Source organism: Doryrhamphus excisus, chromosome 15 (assembly GCF_030265055.1).
Source record: "Doryrhamphus excisus isolate RoL2022-K1 chromosome 15, RoL_Dexc_1.0, whole genome shotgun sequence".
In the NCBI taxonomy this organism is placed as follows: Eukaryota; Metazoa; Chordata; class Actinopteri; order Syngnathiformes; family Syngnathidae; genus Doryrhamphus; species Doryrhamphus excisus.
Genome location: NC_080480.1, coordinates 553,178 through 571,142, shown reverse-complemented (window position 1 = coordinate 571,142; position 17,965 = coordinate 553,178). Strand labels below are relative to the sequence as shown.

The following is a 17,965-nucleotide window of genomic DNA, read 5'->3' as shown; positions in this document are numbered from 1 at the left end:
TTTACTTACTAATGCCGTGGACAGGCCAGCAATGGGAGATCATTGCGTCATTCTTTACTACGTACTTTTTCACTAAGTCTGCAGTCTGTCCCTCTCATCCAAGGGTGCCCACAGTGCGGCGTGGGGGCCATTTGCAGCCATTTGCAGACGGCCCGGCATAGCCTGAAAATTTAATTTAACAAGAAAATTAAAAATAATAATAACATAAATAAATAACATAAAGTCAAAGTATGAAGAGAAAAAAAATGAGGAAAAATCTGAGCATTTTAGTAATAAAGTTGAATTATGAAAGGGGAAAAAGAAAAATACATTTTGGGAAAATGTCCAAGAAGAAAGCTAAGTAGTTTTGAAAATTACAGCTATAAATTTACAATAAAAACAATTTATTTATTATCATTTATTTTAATTTATTATTTTTTATCTATTATTATTTATTTTATATTTTTTTTACAATAAAAAAATAGATTTTGGGAGAATAAACTATAAATTGATAATTTCTGTAAATGCTTAATAGCAAAGCATTTTAGTTAAAACAATATTTTTCATTATTAAAGAAAATATCTATTTTTATAAGAAACAAACAAAATAAAATTCACATTTTTTAAAATTATGTCAAGGAAAAAGTTATAATTCTGTGGATATGAGGGAAATATTAGGAGAATGTAGTCATAATATTGAAAAAAAAAAGCAAATTTAATACTAAAACAGGCTAAAATATACTAAAATATTACAATTATATTCTACTAATATATCATGAGGATGAGATGTATTTTTGAATTATCTATAATTTCTGAGCATGTATATTCATACTGCATGTGGCTAACCCTCTTATCATACCTGCATAGTGTATGTGGCTAATTCAAGATAATCCCTAATATGATATGATATGATAGGATATGATATGATATGATATAATCCCCAGGATGGAGCCTTTGCACGACTTTAGCCAAAAGCTTCACGTACGTAAGTCATCCTCACGTCTGGAACGAAAACATCTTCGTCTGTGTTAGCTTGCGTGCTTCATCCCGGATGTCTTTGTCGGAATAGCAATCATCCCTCATCCCAATCCCAGTCCATCCATGTCACCTTCAGAGCCGGCATGCTCTTTATTTCATTGAGATAATTCCATGTAATTAATAGCAATTACAGCACGGCCTGCCCATGCTAATCAACCCCTGCTGGTTTGGGGAGGAACCCACAGAGGAACCCACAGAGGAACCCACAGAGGAACCCACAGAGGACGTGGAGTGTTTGCGTGTGCGGCGCCGTGCCCTGCCAGTATGTGGTTTCTATGGTAACACAAGCTGAAAATATGTACAATTCAATCATCCCCGTTTGTGGATATCTGCTATTCTCTGGCCCATATTCCATATTTCAAACGCTCCGCCTCCTGCGTTCAACGCCGAGCTCGGTGGCGGCCAGGTGATTAGGAACGGGAAGTTGTCTCAGGAGCACATTAGCGCTAATCTGGCACATGTCAGATTTGGGCTGCCCCTGTGTGAGTGGGGGGGGGGGGGGGGGGGGGTGGAAATAAGTCAATAAGACTTTAGTAGAGGAAGGTGTTTGTGGGAGTCAAACCTTCAACAGCCTGCCAGCGTCAAACGTCTCCGATTTCTTCCTTACAATCTGGCTTGTCTTTTCTTGGGGCAGCTTTCATCGTTTCATGACTGACGCCATGCTTGGCTCGTTAAACCCGGGACCTCGTCACATGGGAGGGGTCACATGGGAGGGGATAGCATCAGCATTCAGTCTCAGGATGATCCGAGACCAGGATGATCATATACCAGGATGATCCTATACCAGGATGATCCGATACCAGGATGATCCTATACCAGGATGATCCTATACCAGGATGATATCCTATACCAGGATGATCGTATACCAGGATGATCCTATACCAGGATGATCCTATACCAGGTTGATCGTATACCAGGATGATCCTATACCAGGTTGATCGTATACCAGGATGATCCTATACCAGGTTGATCGTATACCAGGATGATCCTATACCAGGATGATCGTATACCAGGATGATCCTATACCAGGTTGATCCTATACCAGGATGATCCTATACCAGGATGATATCCTATACCAGGATGATCGTATACCAGGATGATCCTATACCAGGATGATCCTATACCAGGTTGATCGTATACCAGGATGATCCTATACCAGGTTGATCGTATACCAGGATGATCCTATACCAGGTTGATCGTATACCAGGATGATCCTATACCAGGATGATCGTATACCAGGATGATCCTATACCAGGTTGATCCTATACCAGGATGATCCTATACCAGGATGATATCCTATACCAGGATGATCGTATACCAGGATGATCCTATACCAGGATGATCCTATACCAGGTTGATCGTATACCAGGATGATCCTATACCAGGATGATCCTATACCAGGATGATCCTATACCAGGATGATCCTATACCAGGATGATCCAATACCAGGATGATCCTATACCAGGATGATCCTATACCAGGTTGATCCTATACCAGGTTGATCCTATACCAGGATGATCCTATACCAGGATGATCCTATACCAGGATGATCCTATACCAGGATGATCATACACCAGGATGATCCTATACCAGGATGATCCTATACCAGGATGATCCTATACCAGTTTGATCCTATACCAGGATGATCCTACTATACCAGGATGATCCTATACCAGGATGATCCTATACCAGGATGATCGTATACCAGGATGATCCTATACCAGGATGATCATATACCAGGTTGATCCTATACCAGGATGATCATATACCAGGATGATCCTATACCAGGATGATCCTATACCAGGATGATCCGATACCAGGATGATCCTATACCAGGTTGATCCTATACCAGGTTGATCCTATACCAGGTTGATCCTATACCAGGATGATCCTATACCAGGTTGATCCTATACCAGGATGATCCTATACCAGGTTGATCCTATACCAGGATGATCCTATACCAGGATGATCCTATACCAGGATGATCCTATACCAGGATGATCGTATACCAGGATGATCCTATACCAGGATGATCCTATACCAGGTTGATCGTATACCAGGATGATCCTATACCAGGATGATCCTATACCAGGTTGATCGTATACCAGGATGATCCTATACCAGGATGATCGTATACCAGGATGATCCTATACCAGGATGATCGTATACCAGGATGATCCTATACCAGGATGATCCTATACCAGGATGATCATATACCAGGTTGATCGTATACCAGGATGATCGTATACCAGGTTGATCGTATACCAGGATGATCCTATACCAGGTTGATCCTATACCAGGTTGATCCTATACCAGGATGATCCTATACCAGGTTGATCATATACCAGGATGATCCTATACCAGGATGATCCTATACCAGGATGATCCTATACCAGGTTGATCGTATACCAGGATGATCCTATACCAGGTTGATCCTATACCAGGATGATCCTATACCAGGATGATCCTATACCAGGATGATCCTATACCAGGATGATCGTATACCAGGATGATCGTATACCAGGATGATCCTATACCAGGTTGATCGTATACCAGGATGATCCTATACCAGGATGATCCTATACCAGGTTGATCGTATACCAGGATGATCCTATTCCAGGATGATCCTATACCAGGATGATCGTATACCAGGATGATCCTATACCAGGATGATCCTATACCAGGATGATCCTATACCAGGATGATCCTATACCAGGTTGATCCTATACCAGGTTGATCCTATACCAGGATGATCCTATACCAGGATGATCCTATACCAGGTTGATCCTATACCAGGATGATCCTATACCAGGATGATCCTATACCAGGATGATGCTATACCAGGATGATCGTATACCAGGATGATCGTATACCAGGATGATCCTATACCAGGATGATCCTATACCAGGTTGATCCTATACCAGGATGATCCTATACCAGGATGATCCTATACCAGGATGATCCTATACCAGGATGATCCTATACCAGGATGATCCTATACCAGGTTGATCCTATACCAGGATGATCCTATACCAGGTTGATCCTATTCCAGGATGATCCTATACCAGGATGATCCTATACCAGGATGATCCTATACCAGGATGATCCTATACCAGGATGATCCTATACCAGGTTGATCATATACCAGGATGATCCTATACCAGGATGATCCTATACCAGGTTGATCGTATACCAGGATGATCCTATACCAGGTTGATCGTATACCAGGATGATCCTATACCAGGATGATCATATACCAGGATGATCCTATACCAGGATGATCCTATACCAGGATGATCGTATACCAGGATGATCCTATACCAGGATGATCCTATACCAGGATGATCGTATACCAGGTTGATCGTATACCAGGATGATCCTATACCAGGTTGATCCTATACCAGGTTGATCCTATACCAGGATGATCCTATACCAGGTTGATCATATACCAGGATGATCCTATACCAGGATGATCCTATACCAGGATGATCCTATACCAGGATGATCCTATACCAGGATAATCGTATACCAGGATGATCCTATACCAGGATGATCCTATACCAGGATGATCCTATACCAGGTTGATCGTATACCAGGATGATCCTATACCAGGATGATCCTATACCAGGTTGATCCTATTCCAGGATGATCCTATACCAGGATGATCCTATACCAGGTTGATCCTATTCCAGGATGATCCTATACCAGGATGATCCTATACCAGGATGATCCTATACCAGGATGATCCTATACCAGGTTGATCCTATACCAGGTTGATCCTATACCAGGATGATCCTATACCAGGTTGATCCTATACCAGGATGATCCTATACCAGGATGATCCTATACCAGGATGATCCTATACCAGGATGATCGTATACCAGGATGATCCTATACCAGGATGATCCTATACCAGGATGATCGTATACCAGGATGATCGTATACCAGGATGATCCTATACCAGGATGATCCTATACCAGGATGATCCTATACCAGGTTGATCCTATACCAGGTTGATCCTATACCAGGTTGATCCTATACCAGGTTGATCGTATACCAGGATGATCCTATACCAGGTTGATCCTATACCAGGATGATCCTATACCAGGATGATCCTATACCAGGATGATCCTATACCAGGATGATCCTATACCAGGATGATCCTATACAAGGATGATCATATACCAGGATGATCCTATACCAGGATGATCCAATACCAGGATGATCCAATACCAGGTTGATCGTATACCAGGTTGATCCTATACCAGGATGATCCTATACCAGGTTGATCGTATACCAGGTTGATCCTATACCAGGATGATCCTATACCAGGTTGATCGTATACCAGGATGATCCTATACCAGGATGATCGTATACCAGGATGATCCTATACCAGGATGATCCTATACCAGGTTGATCCTATACCAGGATGATCCTATACCAGGATGATCGTATACCAGGATGATCCTATACCAGGATGATCCTATACCAGGATGATCCTATACCAGGTTGATCCTATACCAGGATGATCCTATACCAGGATGATCCTATACCAGGATGATCCTATACCAGGTTGAATCCACACGGTAATGCAAATGGCGGCTTTGCATGGATGGACATCATCGTTCTGCTCCATCCCATCCCGACAGATTGCAACACGGGACTCGGATAAAAAGACATTTCCCACAGCTGGTCCCGGTGGCGTGGAAAGGTGCTGTGTGTGATGGTTACGCTTGTTACGTGTATGTCGCCGGGTCTGGGTCCAAACGTCCATATGGTGCCAGGCCGTGCAGGACATGCGAGCATATGGTCGCAGCCCAGAAACACCAGCAATAGACGTTGACCTTCTGTATGCTCTGCATGACAACCATATCCATAGTTTACATTCATGACATCATATCCATAGTTGACATGCATCATGACATCATATCCATAGTTGACATGCAGGACATCATATCCATAGTTTACATTCATGACATCATATCCATAGTTTACATTCATGACATCATATCCATCGTTTACATTCATGACATCATATCCATAGTTTACATTCATGACATCATATCCATAGTTGACATGCATCATGACATCATATCCATAGTTGACATTCATGACATCATATCCATAGTTTACATTCATGACATCATATCCGTAGTTTACATTCATGACATCATATCCATAGTTTACATTCATGACATCATATCCATAGTTGACATTCATCATGACATCATATCCATAGTTGACATGCATGATCTAATGGGATACTAATGATGCTAAGGTAGCAGATCTAATGGACTACCAAGGATACAATGTAAGGATGCTAAGGTAGCAGATCTAATGGGCTACAAAGGATCCTATGTAAGGATGCTAAGGTAGCAGATCTAACGGGCTACCAAGGATACTAAGGATGCTAAGGTAGCAGATCTAATGGACTACCAAGGATACAATGTAAGGATGCTAAGGTAGCAGATCTAACGGGCTACCAAGGATACAATGTAAGGATGCTAGTGTACACAGAAGGAGGGGAAGGAGACAAATAGACGGGAAAGGGGAGGGATGGCATCTTTTTCCCCCCCATCCCTCGGCAATAGTGGGAGAGAAAATGATTTTGGAAGCGGAGGAGGGGAGGAACAGGGGAGGAACATTAAGGCAAGAGAATAAAAAGCAGGAAAATTCAAGCACGGTAGAAGGAAAAAAATGCCGCAAAACACTTCAAAAACTCTTCCTTCCTGTCCTCAACTCTCCTCTCTCTCCCTCTCTCGCTGTGCGTGGACATTTCGGACTGCGGCCGGTTGCTTAGCAACCGCAATCCTGTGGAAAGTGTGTCAGACGGAGAGAGAGAACACAACACAATCAAAGTGCCCCCCCCTAATCGCTATAATCAGTCACCATGTTTACGTCTGACAGTCTCCCTCGGCGGCCATGTTGTCACCATGACGATCCATCCTCATTTACACACGTGCTCGCTAATTACTGGGACGTCTTTAAGTCGGGTGCTGATATTTTGGAAACCAACACATAATAAATTATATATTAAAATATGTCATATATGATTTTTTTTAACTTGCTTTGTAATATTTTGACTTTATTTGGATAATATTATAACTTTTCTCAGCAAATTATTATTTTCTTATGTTTCTCATAATATTATGACTTTAAGAAAATAACATTTAATATTTCAGGTCCAAGCCGCTAAAATGACATAATTTTTTCTGCGTATTATGAGTTTAGTCATCTATTCTTTATTTGAATTTATTCTCTATTCCCTCAGTCTAATCTTCAACTTTATTACAACGTTATTTTTTTGTTTTGTTTCTCTTTTTCTTATATTGTTATTGTTCTCATTTTTTCATATTTCAACTTAAGTGATGTTATTTTTGTATATGACGTTATTTTCATAAATGTATGACTTTCCTTGTTGGATTATAATAGTTTTTTCTTAATATTTTGACTTCATTCTTATAAAATTATAAAATTTCTGCTGATTTTTTTTTTTTTATGTTTCATTATGTTTTTTATGAGTATCCCATAGGCCCATCAAAAACCAGCCAGGGGCCACAGTTGGCCTCGGGGCCACACATTGGACACCCAGTCACAGGTCGACCCAACATATACTCCAGTACCATCTAGTGGTTCAAATGGGAATTACTCCTCTCTTGACAATTAAAAATTCAAAATAATTTGTAGTACAGTTATTGACCATCAAAATGTCTTATTGTGACGAGTTTAGCAACTTTTAATTAAAAAAAAACCTCCAACTGACTGAGTGCCGTATGAGCCATGAACGTCACTGCACGGCACTCCCTGAACTAACCTTCTGGAGCCGAGGGTTGGATGTGCAAATGAGCTGGTTGGACTCTGGTGCTTGTGTGTCGCTTTGTGTTGAGCCAACCGCTGAAGGTCGAGCTGAGTAGTAGCTCAGGTATGTTCTCCGGTGTGTGTGCGTGTGCATGTATGTGCGCGTGCGTGTGTGTGCGTGTGCGTGTGCGTGTGCATGTGTTTGACAGTTCAAGTTTAAGGCCAGGCCCCACCAGATGCAGCTGCTCTATTTCGGGCTTCTTCGCTCTTTCTGTCCTCCCTTTTATCCTCTTCGACACCTACGACACGCACACACACACACATGCACACGCACACACATGCACACATGTGATCATGTGATGGGACTTTTGCCACAGGACGCCGCATCTCACCTTGGGATGTCTTTTCCAGGTTCTGTGGTTTCATCTTCTGCCTAGCAACAACAAAAAGCATTTTCTGTTTGTTTTGGGAGGAAACACGACACAATATTTGCCACTTTTGGTTGTGAAGAAAAGAAAGACATTTGTGGTTGCTGATGTTCACCAGAACGTAGATTTTTATTTCCATAAATGATTAAAGAGAGCGAAACAAAAGCGTGCCAGAGGGACGAGTTTGCAGCAGAGAGAGAGAGAGAGAGGAGGGAAAGAAAGGGAATCCTGGTGTAAGTGCGTCACGCCCGCCTCGGCCTCCTCTTCTCTGCTCTGCTCTCCTCTCGGGGGGGTGTCGGCAGCGGGGGTGGGGAGGCGCGGGGGGGGGGGGGGGGGGGCAGATGAAAAGAGCCAGGGAGGTGACGAGGGAGAGAAGAGCGAGTTCAGGGACAGGCTGATTTATGAGGTTCTGTTTCTTGCCATCTTTGGAGATTTCTACTCTGAGATGAGGCGATCTGGAGCGCACACACACACACATTACACAATACACAATACACAATACACACTACACACACAATACACACGACTCCTGCAGCAAAGCATCCTGGGGTTCTGTTGGTGAAATCCTGAAGTAGCGATCAAGCAAGGAGAGTCTCTGTTTTTGTGTTGACGTCTTCTCTCCTCCAGATGGTTGATGTCAACCAACCACAGTCCGCATCTCACACACACACACACACACACACACACACACACACACACACACACACACACACACACACACACACACACACACACACACAGTGGACTGGAAAGACTCCAGCGCTCCACGGACAGAGTGAGACATCACCACACAGAGAAGAAGAGCAGAGTTGTTGACGTGCCGAAGAAAGACCAGGCGAGGACAGAGGGCGAGGAAGGGAAGGGAAGGGAAGGGATGGGAAGGGAAGGGAAGGGATGGGAAGGGAAGGGAAGGGAAGGGATGGGAAGGGAAGGGAAGGGATGGGAAGGGAAGGGAAGGGAAAGGAAAGGAAAGGAAAGGAAGGGAACGGATGGGAAGGGATGGGAAAGGGAAGGGAATGGAAGGGAATGGAAGGGAAGGGATGGGAAGGGAAGGGAAGGGAAGGGAAAGGAAAGGAAAGGAAAGGAAAGGAAAGGGAAAGGAAAGGAAAGGAAAGGAAAGGAAGGGAAGGGAAGGGAAAGGAAAGGAAAGGAAGGGAAGGGAAGGGAATGGAAGGGAAGGGAAGGGCGGGGAATAGAAGGGAATGGAAGGGAAGGGAAGGGAATGGAAGGGAAGGGAAGGGCAGGGAATAGAAGGGAATGGAAGGGAAGGGAAGGGAAGGGAAGGGAAGGGCAGGGAATAGAAGGGAATGGAAGGGAAGGGAATGGAAGGGAAGGGAAGGGCGGGGAATAGAAGGGAATGGAAGGGAAGGGAAGGGAATGGAAGGGAAGGGAAGGGCAGGGAATAGAAGGGAATGGAAGGGAAGGGAAGGGAAGGGAAGGGCAGGGAATAGAAGGGAATGGAAGGGAAGGGAAGGGATGGGAAGGGAAAGGAAAGGAAGGGAAGGGATGGGAAGGGAAAGGAAAGGAAAGGAAAGGAAGGGAAGGGAAGGGAAGGGAAGGGAAGGGAAGGGAAGGGAAAGGAAAGGAAAGGAAAGGAAAGGAAAGGAAAGGAAAGGAAAGGAAGGGAATGGAAGGGAAGGGAAGGGAAGGGAATGGAATGGAAGGGAAGGGAATAGAAGGGAAAGGAAGGGAATGGAATGGAAGGGAAGTAAGGACGGCAGAGGGAGAACATCCCAGGCTCATTAGCGCCAGAAGGAGGACAAGCAACCTCACACGGTCCGATGCCAGCTGCTGCTTGTCGGATGAATCACCGATGTATTCCTCTGAGACGGAGCTTGTCAGAAAATGCTTGTGTTTTGATACGCGTCCCGGCTCATTTATTCCGCTAGTTCAAGCCCAAAAGCTTTTATTTACGTAACAACAATGGAACAATAATATCATATGTAATAACAATTCCTGTTGGCGATGCTTCATACTCAAAGGTGTTTATAGTGTGATGGCCTTTTTGTGTAGTTGGAGAACCGAAATATTAGACACACCTAGGGTGGTTAGCATGTAGCATGTAGCATTTAGGCCAGACAGCCAGGAGATGGGAACACCTGGGTTGGAATCTCCGCTTGTGGAGTTTGCATGTTCTCCCTGTGCTTGCATAGCTTTTCTCCGAGTTCTGCGCTTCCCTCCCCCGTTCCAAAAACATGCTAGCATGCTAGCTTCATTGGCCACTCCAAATTGTCCATAGGTATGAATGTGAGTGTGAATGGTTGTTTGTCTATATGTGCCCTGGGATTGGCTGGCCACCAGACCCCGCCTCTCCTCCAAGACGGCTGGGATAGGCTCCAGCATCCCCCACCCTGGTGAGGATAAGCGGCATAGAGAGTGGATGGTTGGCCACGCCTCCCAGTCGATTGCACTCCACTGTGATGGATCCCAGTAGGTCAACTAGGCTATTACATCTAATGCAATTGAGTCTGCTATCCGCTGATGGAAAGGGGGGGGGGGGGGGGGGGCAGGGGGGGGGTGCATTGAAATAGATTACAGAGCAGGCTGACCCAAGGCAAGAGGTGAAAGGCCGCCATGGAGAGGAGAGGTCGATAACGAAACGAGCGAGGAGGGTTAGAGGTGGAAGTCGACTAAAGGAGAGAGGAGGGAGAATCTCGTTAATCTTGTTCTCTTGTTAAGACCTGTTGACTCGTTAAGGCCTGTGGACTAGTTAAGACCTGTTGACTCGTTAAGGTCTGTGGACTCGTTAAGACCTGTTGACTCGTTAAGGTCTGTGGTACCCCGGGGTACCGAGGCTTTCCACAGGATGTTTGTAAGTTGAGATGTGTCCTGACTGACCAGTCCAGGGTGGATCTCCACTCCAGCTTACTACTGTGACGGTGTTGAGACTAGAAGGTAGACCATTGTTCCCCAGCTTTTGAACCTTAACTGCTTCCTGTACGTGGTTCGAGCACGTGTCCATGCTGGTGATCCTCCTCAACTGCGTCACCCTGGGGATGTTCCAGCCGTGTGAGGACGTCAACTGCCTGTCGGAGTGGTGTCGCATTCTCCAGGTTAGTGGAAGACGATTCATCTCATCTGTTCCACCAATCCGTTCCATTCATTCATTTCAGAGTCAAATGTCGTGTTCTTCCTGGTTTCTGCTCAGGTTTTGGATGACTGTATATTTGCCTTCTTTGCGGTGGAAATGATCATCAAGATGGTGGCCCTGGGGATTTTTGGCAGCAACTGTTACCTTGGCGACAAGTGGAACCAGCTGGACTTTGTCATCGTCATGGCGGGGTCTGTATCCCACAATCTCTGTTTTTAAACTGTCCACTGGAAATACCCAACATGCCTCGTCTCCATGCCGGGCGAAACGTGCACACAGGCGTGGAAATCCTGTAGGCAGGCGTGTGCAAAATGCGGCCTGGGGGCCATTGGATGCCCCTTTCTCAGGCCTGCGTCCTGATTTGCTTTAGATTGTCAATCAATCTCCTTCATGCCGTTTCCTGTTGTGGTTAATGGTCACTAGCAAACTAGTTCACCAGGAAATACAACGGCATGAGCAATATGTTTTAACAAGGATACAAAAACACTGCAGCCGAACGGTCCGAAGAGTAAATTACGTGTGAATCACTTGATAATTTCTTGTATCCAACCCAGTTGATCATTAAAATAGTCATACAGAACAGTCATACAGAATAACGTTTTCTTGCTAAGTACAGAACTCCTTTTGGTGCCATGGCAGACCAACAGAGTGAGCTAAGGACATGCTATCAAGTACCACAAGTGTATAAACAAGTACTGCATGCCTGAGGCGCCCTGAGACATGCATCTCTTGTCAGGGGAAGATCAACACAAGCAAAACTCGAGGACATAAAACACAAACGTGTTAAGGATGACATATGTTGTGTCATATCGGTAATTATCTTCATATGAATAAAGTACTCGTGGATAAAAGGATTATCATCTTAGTAAGAGCAACTCATGAAATCTCATTAGACTCTGACGTTGTACCTTGTGGCTAATTTGTGTCTATTAAAAAAAAACACCCTGTGCATCCTTAGGGTGTTGGAGTACTCTCTGGATGGACAGAATGCCAGTTTCTCGGCCATCCGTACTGTTCGAGTCCTCAGGCCTTTGCGGGCCATCAACAGAGTACCAAGTAAGTATGTTTGAACCTGGTATGGCTTCATTTTCATTATTAGCAGTATAAAGAGCATACCACTTCCACACTGAATGGGAGGAGAAGTCAGTGACTGTCAAACTGAATATTAATTAGTCATTAATAATTAATTATTAATTTTCCCTCGGGGAAATTAGTATCTCCACTGCTCCATGTGTAGCACTGTGTAACGTAAATAAATAGATGGATGGATGGATTTATATTTTGGACTAATAATACACCACAGTCATCCAGGAAATGTAAATTCTAAAATATTAATTTGTAAAAAACTGTGACGGTCGAACCGCCATATGTTGAGGGACGACTATAGACGGATATAAACGACAGATAAAAAGGTTAAATGAACATTTAATGTTTCCTTTTACCTCCATGGAAGAGGAGACTGTTGCCAAAGACGCAATGTGGTAGCGAGAGCAACACACACCACCTCGGTGTTTTTGCTGTTTCTCTGCTTTTCTTTGATTGCGGCTGCAAAAAAAAAAAAAAGAATCCAAAACGGAGCCCAAAAAGCTGCAAGTGCCAGCATTTGATAAAAAAAGGTGAGAAACGCTGTTGGATTCCACAAATGTCTGTGTTGATCTGGCTGCCATGTTGTGTCTTTGGCACCATCTTCAGTCAAGTTACTTGAAATGTTTTTCATTTATTTATTTATTTATTTATCTCTTTCATATTGTCGAAGCACCAAACATGTTTTGAGACTTAAATGTTAGCAAAGACAGCGATGGTCTTGACTTCTGGTTGGTTTCCATCAGCAAACTCACTGCATGAAGGACACGTTGTCATCCAAATACATTATGATAATTAATACATAAATAAATCCTCTAAAACGCTACTGAAGGGGTTGAATGTGTTTTTTAAGTTGAGTGCAACTACAAATGATACTGTGGCGTTTCATTTACTGCATACGTGCGTACTCGCTAGGTGAGCCCTTTGAGACCTGCTGATAACCCAAACCTCGCCATAAAGCTGGGCGGATGGTGTGTTTGTTTGTAGCTATCAGTATCATCTATCAGTCTCATGCACGCGGACCAACGTGTTACCTGCAGCCTTATCACTAAGCCAACAGTGGCCTGGGGGGGTGGGGGGGGGGCAATCTTTGCAGCAGGCACGGACAATACGAAGTCCAATTTACTGGAGACGATATTGGAGCGCTTGGTGTGGCCGCCTGAAGGAAGAGGAGGCGAGCTGTGGATCTTTGCTTGGGGGGGGAATAGCCAAGGTCAGAGGGGCTGGAGATACACCCCCCCCCCCCCCCCCCCCCCCCAAAAAAGACCCAAGGCTTGTTTCCTCCATGGTGCATGCAAGCAGAGACGCCCTGCAGATGTTCACCACCTCGCCGTGTACGTTTCACAGTCCGCGTCGTCGTTGTTCCTCCTACAAGTATTTAACCCCTCGGTCGCCACTCCTGCACCCGCACTCACGTGCACTCAGCGTCTCTGTTTGTCAGCCAGCATTGAACTCCCGCTCCGTCTCTGTTTGCCTTTGCCTAAGTGGATGACGACTCCCTATTGTTAGACGGATGTTCATGTGTTTCCCTCTGGAGCTTGGTTACGCTCAGCAGGGCACGCTGGGTTCGGAATGTTTAGCAGGCTTCCGCTGATTCCCTCCCTGGCATGCACCCTGGATGCACGTGCACGTGCACATTCCCGTCCCGATGCCAGTACGTATTGTCGTTGGACGGGTTTCCTGCGTTACAAAAATAATTATTCACAACTGCGATTTATACTGTAATATTTACATTTCATCAGCCGTTTATTGCTTCCAGACGCGTCCGTGATAAGTACCTTTCTGCCAAGTAGTGTAGTAGTAATAGTAGTAAATAGTAGTAATTCATATTTGTACTAAATGTGAATAAAAGCTGGAGGACCAGCTAAACTATTACAAAAAAAACTAAAACCCATCCATCCATTTTCTATGCCGCTTATCCTCAATGGGGCGGCGGTATGCTGGAGCCTATCCCAGCTGACTTCAGGATAGAGGCGGGGTCCACCCTGGACTGGTGGCCAGCCAATCACAGGGCACATATAGACAAACAACCATTCACACTCACATTCATACCTATGGACAATTTGGGAGGGGGGCAATGAAGCTAACATGTTTTTGGAAGGGGGGGGCGGTACCCGGAAAAAAGCCACACATGCACGGGGAGAACATGCAAACTCCACACAGAGAATCAAACCCAGGTCTTGGCCAATATGCTAACCACTTGTCCACCGTGCAGCCAGAAACTAAATCCCAACAAAAAGGTTAGCATTGGAACGACACACTTCCAAGGAATCTCCAATTGTTGGGATCTGACACCCAATCTGACCACCCCCAACATGAATGGTTGCCCCACTCTGCCCCCCCCCCCCCAAGGTGTGGTTGGGTGTCAACGTCCCTACGTGTCAGATCTGTGATGGACAGGTCATCTGTCCCAGTGTCAGTTAGGAAGGTCTGTACCATGAATGGCGTCAATGGGGGGGGGGGCTGTGCCGTTCCTGAACGTGACCAAGTCCTGATCACGCACGAGGAGGGCGGCTGATGTAGTGAGAACATCGTGGACGTCTCGGTGCCAGCGATGACGGTAAGCGCGTGTGACAAGTGGAGATGGATGTTGAGCACATGCGGTTAGGTAACAGCCGCCACGGGGAGCGTGTGAGTACGACGCCCTGAGGACGGAATGATGTCAAACTGTCACTTCCAGGATCGTCATCGCTGGGAATCGTTTCGGCTGAAGGCACCAAGCGGGGGGTCAGATTGGCTCGATCGATACGTGTCGTAAAGCCGTGTACTTGCACTCATTTGGGGCACAGAAGCCGCCAGTTTTATCCGTGGTGCATTCAGGTTCACATGCTAAGCATGCGTCTTAGAGTGTGGTATTCACGTTTAGTTTTTTTCCCCTTTTTAGGTATGAGGATTTTGGTGACACTCCTACTGGACACCCTTCCCATGCTGGGAAACGTCCTCCTTCTCTGCTTCTTTGTTTTTTTCATCTTCGGGATTGTGGGAGTCCAGCTGTGGGCGGGGCTTCTGAGAAACCGCTGCTTTCTAGGGGAGGACATCAGAAAGTAAGTCCTAAAGTCTTAAAATCCTAAAGACACTTGATCTTTAGATTGGGTGAAGGTCCAATGACCATCGATAAACAGATGAAGTATTTAGTATTAGCATCACTGTTAGCATCACATAGCTTATTAATGGCATTAATGGCTATTATTAAACCTACATTGGGTGTCCATCCATTGTATTTGTACAGACGCACCACCAGTCAGGATACCAAACCAATCAATACTATAAAATGTACTATAGTACTATAGTATCAGTACTATAAAATGGTTGCTACATGCCAAGTTGCTAGCATTGATCTCCCGTCTCCAGGACCTACAACTTGTCCATCAGTCCGTACTACATGTCGGAGGACGGTGAAGACAGCCCCTTCATCTGCTCGGCAGCTCGTGAGAACGGGATGTTGCGATGTCACAACGTCCCGCCCTCCACCGAGGCCAAGACCGAGTGCTCGTTGCCAGCACCTCAGCAAAGTTGGCCCGTCCCCGCAGCCTCCCCCGCGGTGGGAGGGGCCGGCGTAAACGGATGTGTTAATTGGAACCAGTACTACAACGAGTGTCGCCCCGGGGAGCTCAACCCTCACAAAGGAGCTGTCAATTTCGACAACATCGGATACGCGTGGATTGCTATTTTCCAGGTAAGCCAAGACGAACGAGCACGGATTCGTTCACGTCAAAGAATCTGTCAGGATCTGAACCAGCAGCTTCATTCGAACGCCTCGTCAGCTTGGTTTTAGCAAACTCTGTCAACGAGCACCTTAGATTATCATTCATTATTTCTAATCATGGAATTATATATCCTATTTTGGGATGAACAATTCACTGACATGGATCCAAAGTGAGGAGAGAGGCAGCCGAGTTCTTCCGAAATGAGATGCTGGTTCGCCACGTCTCCTTGTTTATTCAGTCAGAATCATTCATTCATTCATTCATTTTCTACCGCTTTTCCTCACGAGGGTCGCGGGGGGTGCTGGAGCCTATCCCAGCTGTCTTCGGGCGTAAGGTGGGGTACACCCTGGACTGGTGGCCAGCCAATCACAGGGCACATATAGACAAACAACCATTCACACTCACATTCATACCTATGGACAATTTGGAGTGGCTAATTAACCTAGCATGTTTTTGGAATGTGGGAGGAAACCGGAGTACCCGGAGAAAACCCACGCATGCACGGGGAGAACATGCAAACTCCACACAGAGATGCCCGAGGGCGGGGACCGAACCCTGGTCTCCTAGCTGTGAGGTCTGCGCGCTAACCTCTAGACCACCGTGCCGCCCCCCAATTAAGATATGTGCTAAAAATTGTTCCCCAAAGCGAAGCACAATTTTGCTCGTAAATTTCTGACCTTAACCAAAATAGACACTAACCAGGACGTACACTAACCAAAGTTCCACTTAACGCTCTATGGCCATTTCCATGTGTTACTCTCGGGTCCAACACGAGAGACCATGACATCACAAATATTATTTTGGATGATTTGACAAACAAGGCGACCAAGCCAATTGGCCGAAAGGCAGCACTTCCCTGGATGTAATCAGTAAAATAAAAAACCTGAATAAAACTAAAAAAATCAAAATCAAAATTGTACGTCTGCCTTGGGGTGCCGTGTTAAACGTACCACCTTGGCTACTTTCCCGGTAGGCTACATTTTATTGGAAGACCGTGTACCCTTGGGTCCTCTATTAGCATTGCTAACAGCTATTAGCTATTAGCAATGTGCATACAATTCATATTTAGCAATTTCTACAATCATGACCCGCTTGGCCGCCATTCATTCTGGGTTACATCCCACCATGAAGACGGGGGCCGGTTTCGCTCCGGGACCACCAATGCAAGAGACAGAAGGACTTTCCAATTAATACTAATTGCATAATTTAGGTATGACAGTGCAACTTTTTTTGTATTTTTTATTTTTTTATTTATTTTTTATGTTTATTTTTATTTTATTTTTTTATTTATTTTTTTTTTTAGTGCAGTGCAACTTTTAACCAAAGTTTTTAAACCTCTCTCTCTCTCTCTCTCTCTCTCTCTCTCTCTCTCTCTCACCCAGGTCATCACACTGGAAGGATGGGTGGATATCATGTACTATGTCATGGATGCTCATTCATTCTACAATTTTATATATTTTATACTGCTCATCATTGTAAGTAAAATACCCTTGTTTCCTTTCACCAACATACCCACAAATGCTATAGGTTAGAGGTCATATGTTAGAGGTCATAGGTTATGGGCTATAGATCAGTAAAATGATGTTATTGGACACCTATACCCATTTCTTCCAATCGTTCTTAAATGTTTTGTTTGTTTAGTTGCATTCAAAGGCCGTGACATCCGGGGCCCCCAACCCAATGATTGGTGACAGAGCCTTTAGTCTTTTGTCCTGTAAACAAACATTGAAGTGAACACTGTTGCTAATGCTATTCATCTGGGCTCAGAGTAGCTGTGCTGTGTTGGGGGTATGAATTCTGCGCTAATTTGCATATATTCATATATATGATTATGTTTCTCCG

General features: G+C 44.8%; 1 protein-coding gene across 2 annotated transcripts in view; it reads left to right on the top strand.

The window, feature by feature from the left end:
• The window catches only part of cacna1ha (calcium channel, voltage-dependent, T type, alpha 1H subunit a), a 105,872-nt gene that overhangs the window by 55,549 nt on the left and 32,358 nt on the right, over positions 1-17,965 (top strand). For both annotated transcript variants that reach the window (XM_058049984.1, XM_058049983.1), the window contains exons 6-11: positions 11,184-11,295; positions 11,391-11,524; positions 12,292-12,389; positions 15,301-15,460; positions 15,768-16,092; positions 17,506-17,598. In XM_058049984.1, the coding sequence (XP_057905967.1) occupies positions 11,184-11,295; positions 11,391-11,524; positions 12,292-12,389; positions 15,301-15,460; positions 15,768-16,092; positions 17,506-17,598 (922 nt within the window). The remainder of the gene's footprint in view (positions 1-11,183; positions 11,296-11,390; positions 11,525-12,291; positions 12,390-15,300; positions 15,461-15,767; positions 16,093-17,505; positions 17,599-17,965) is intronic.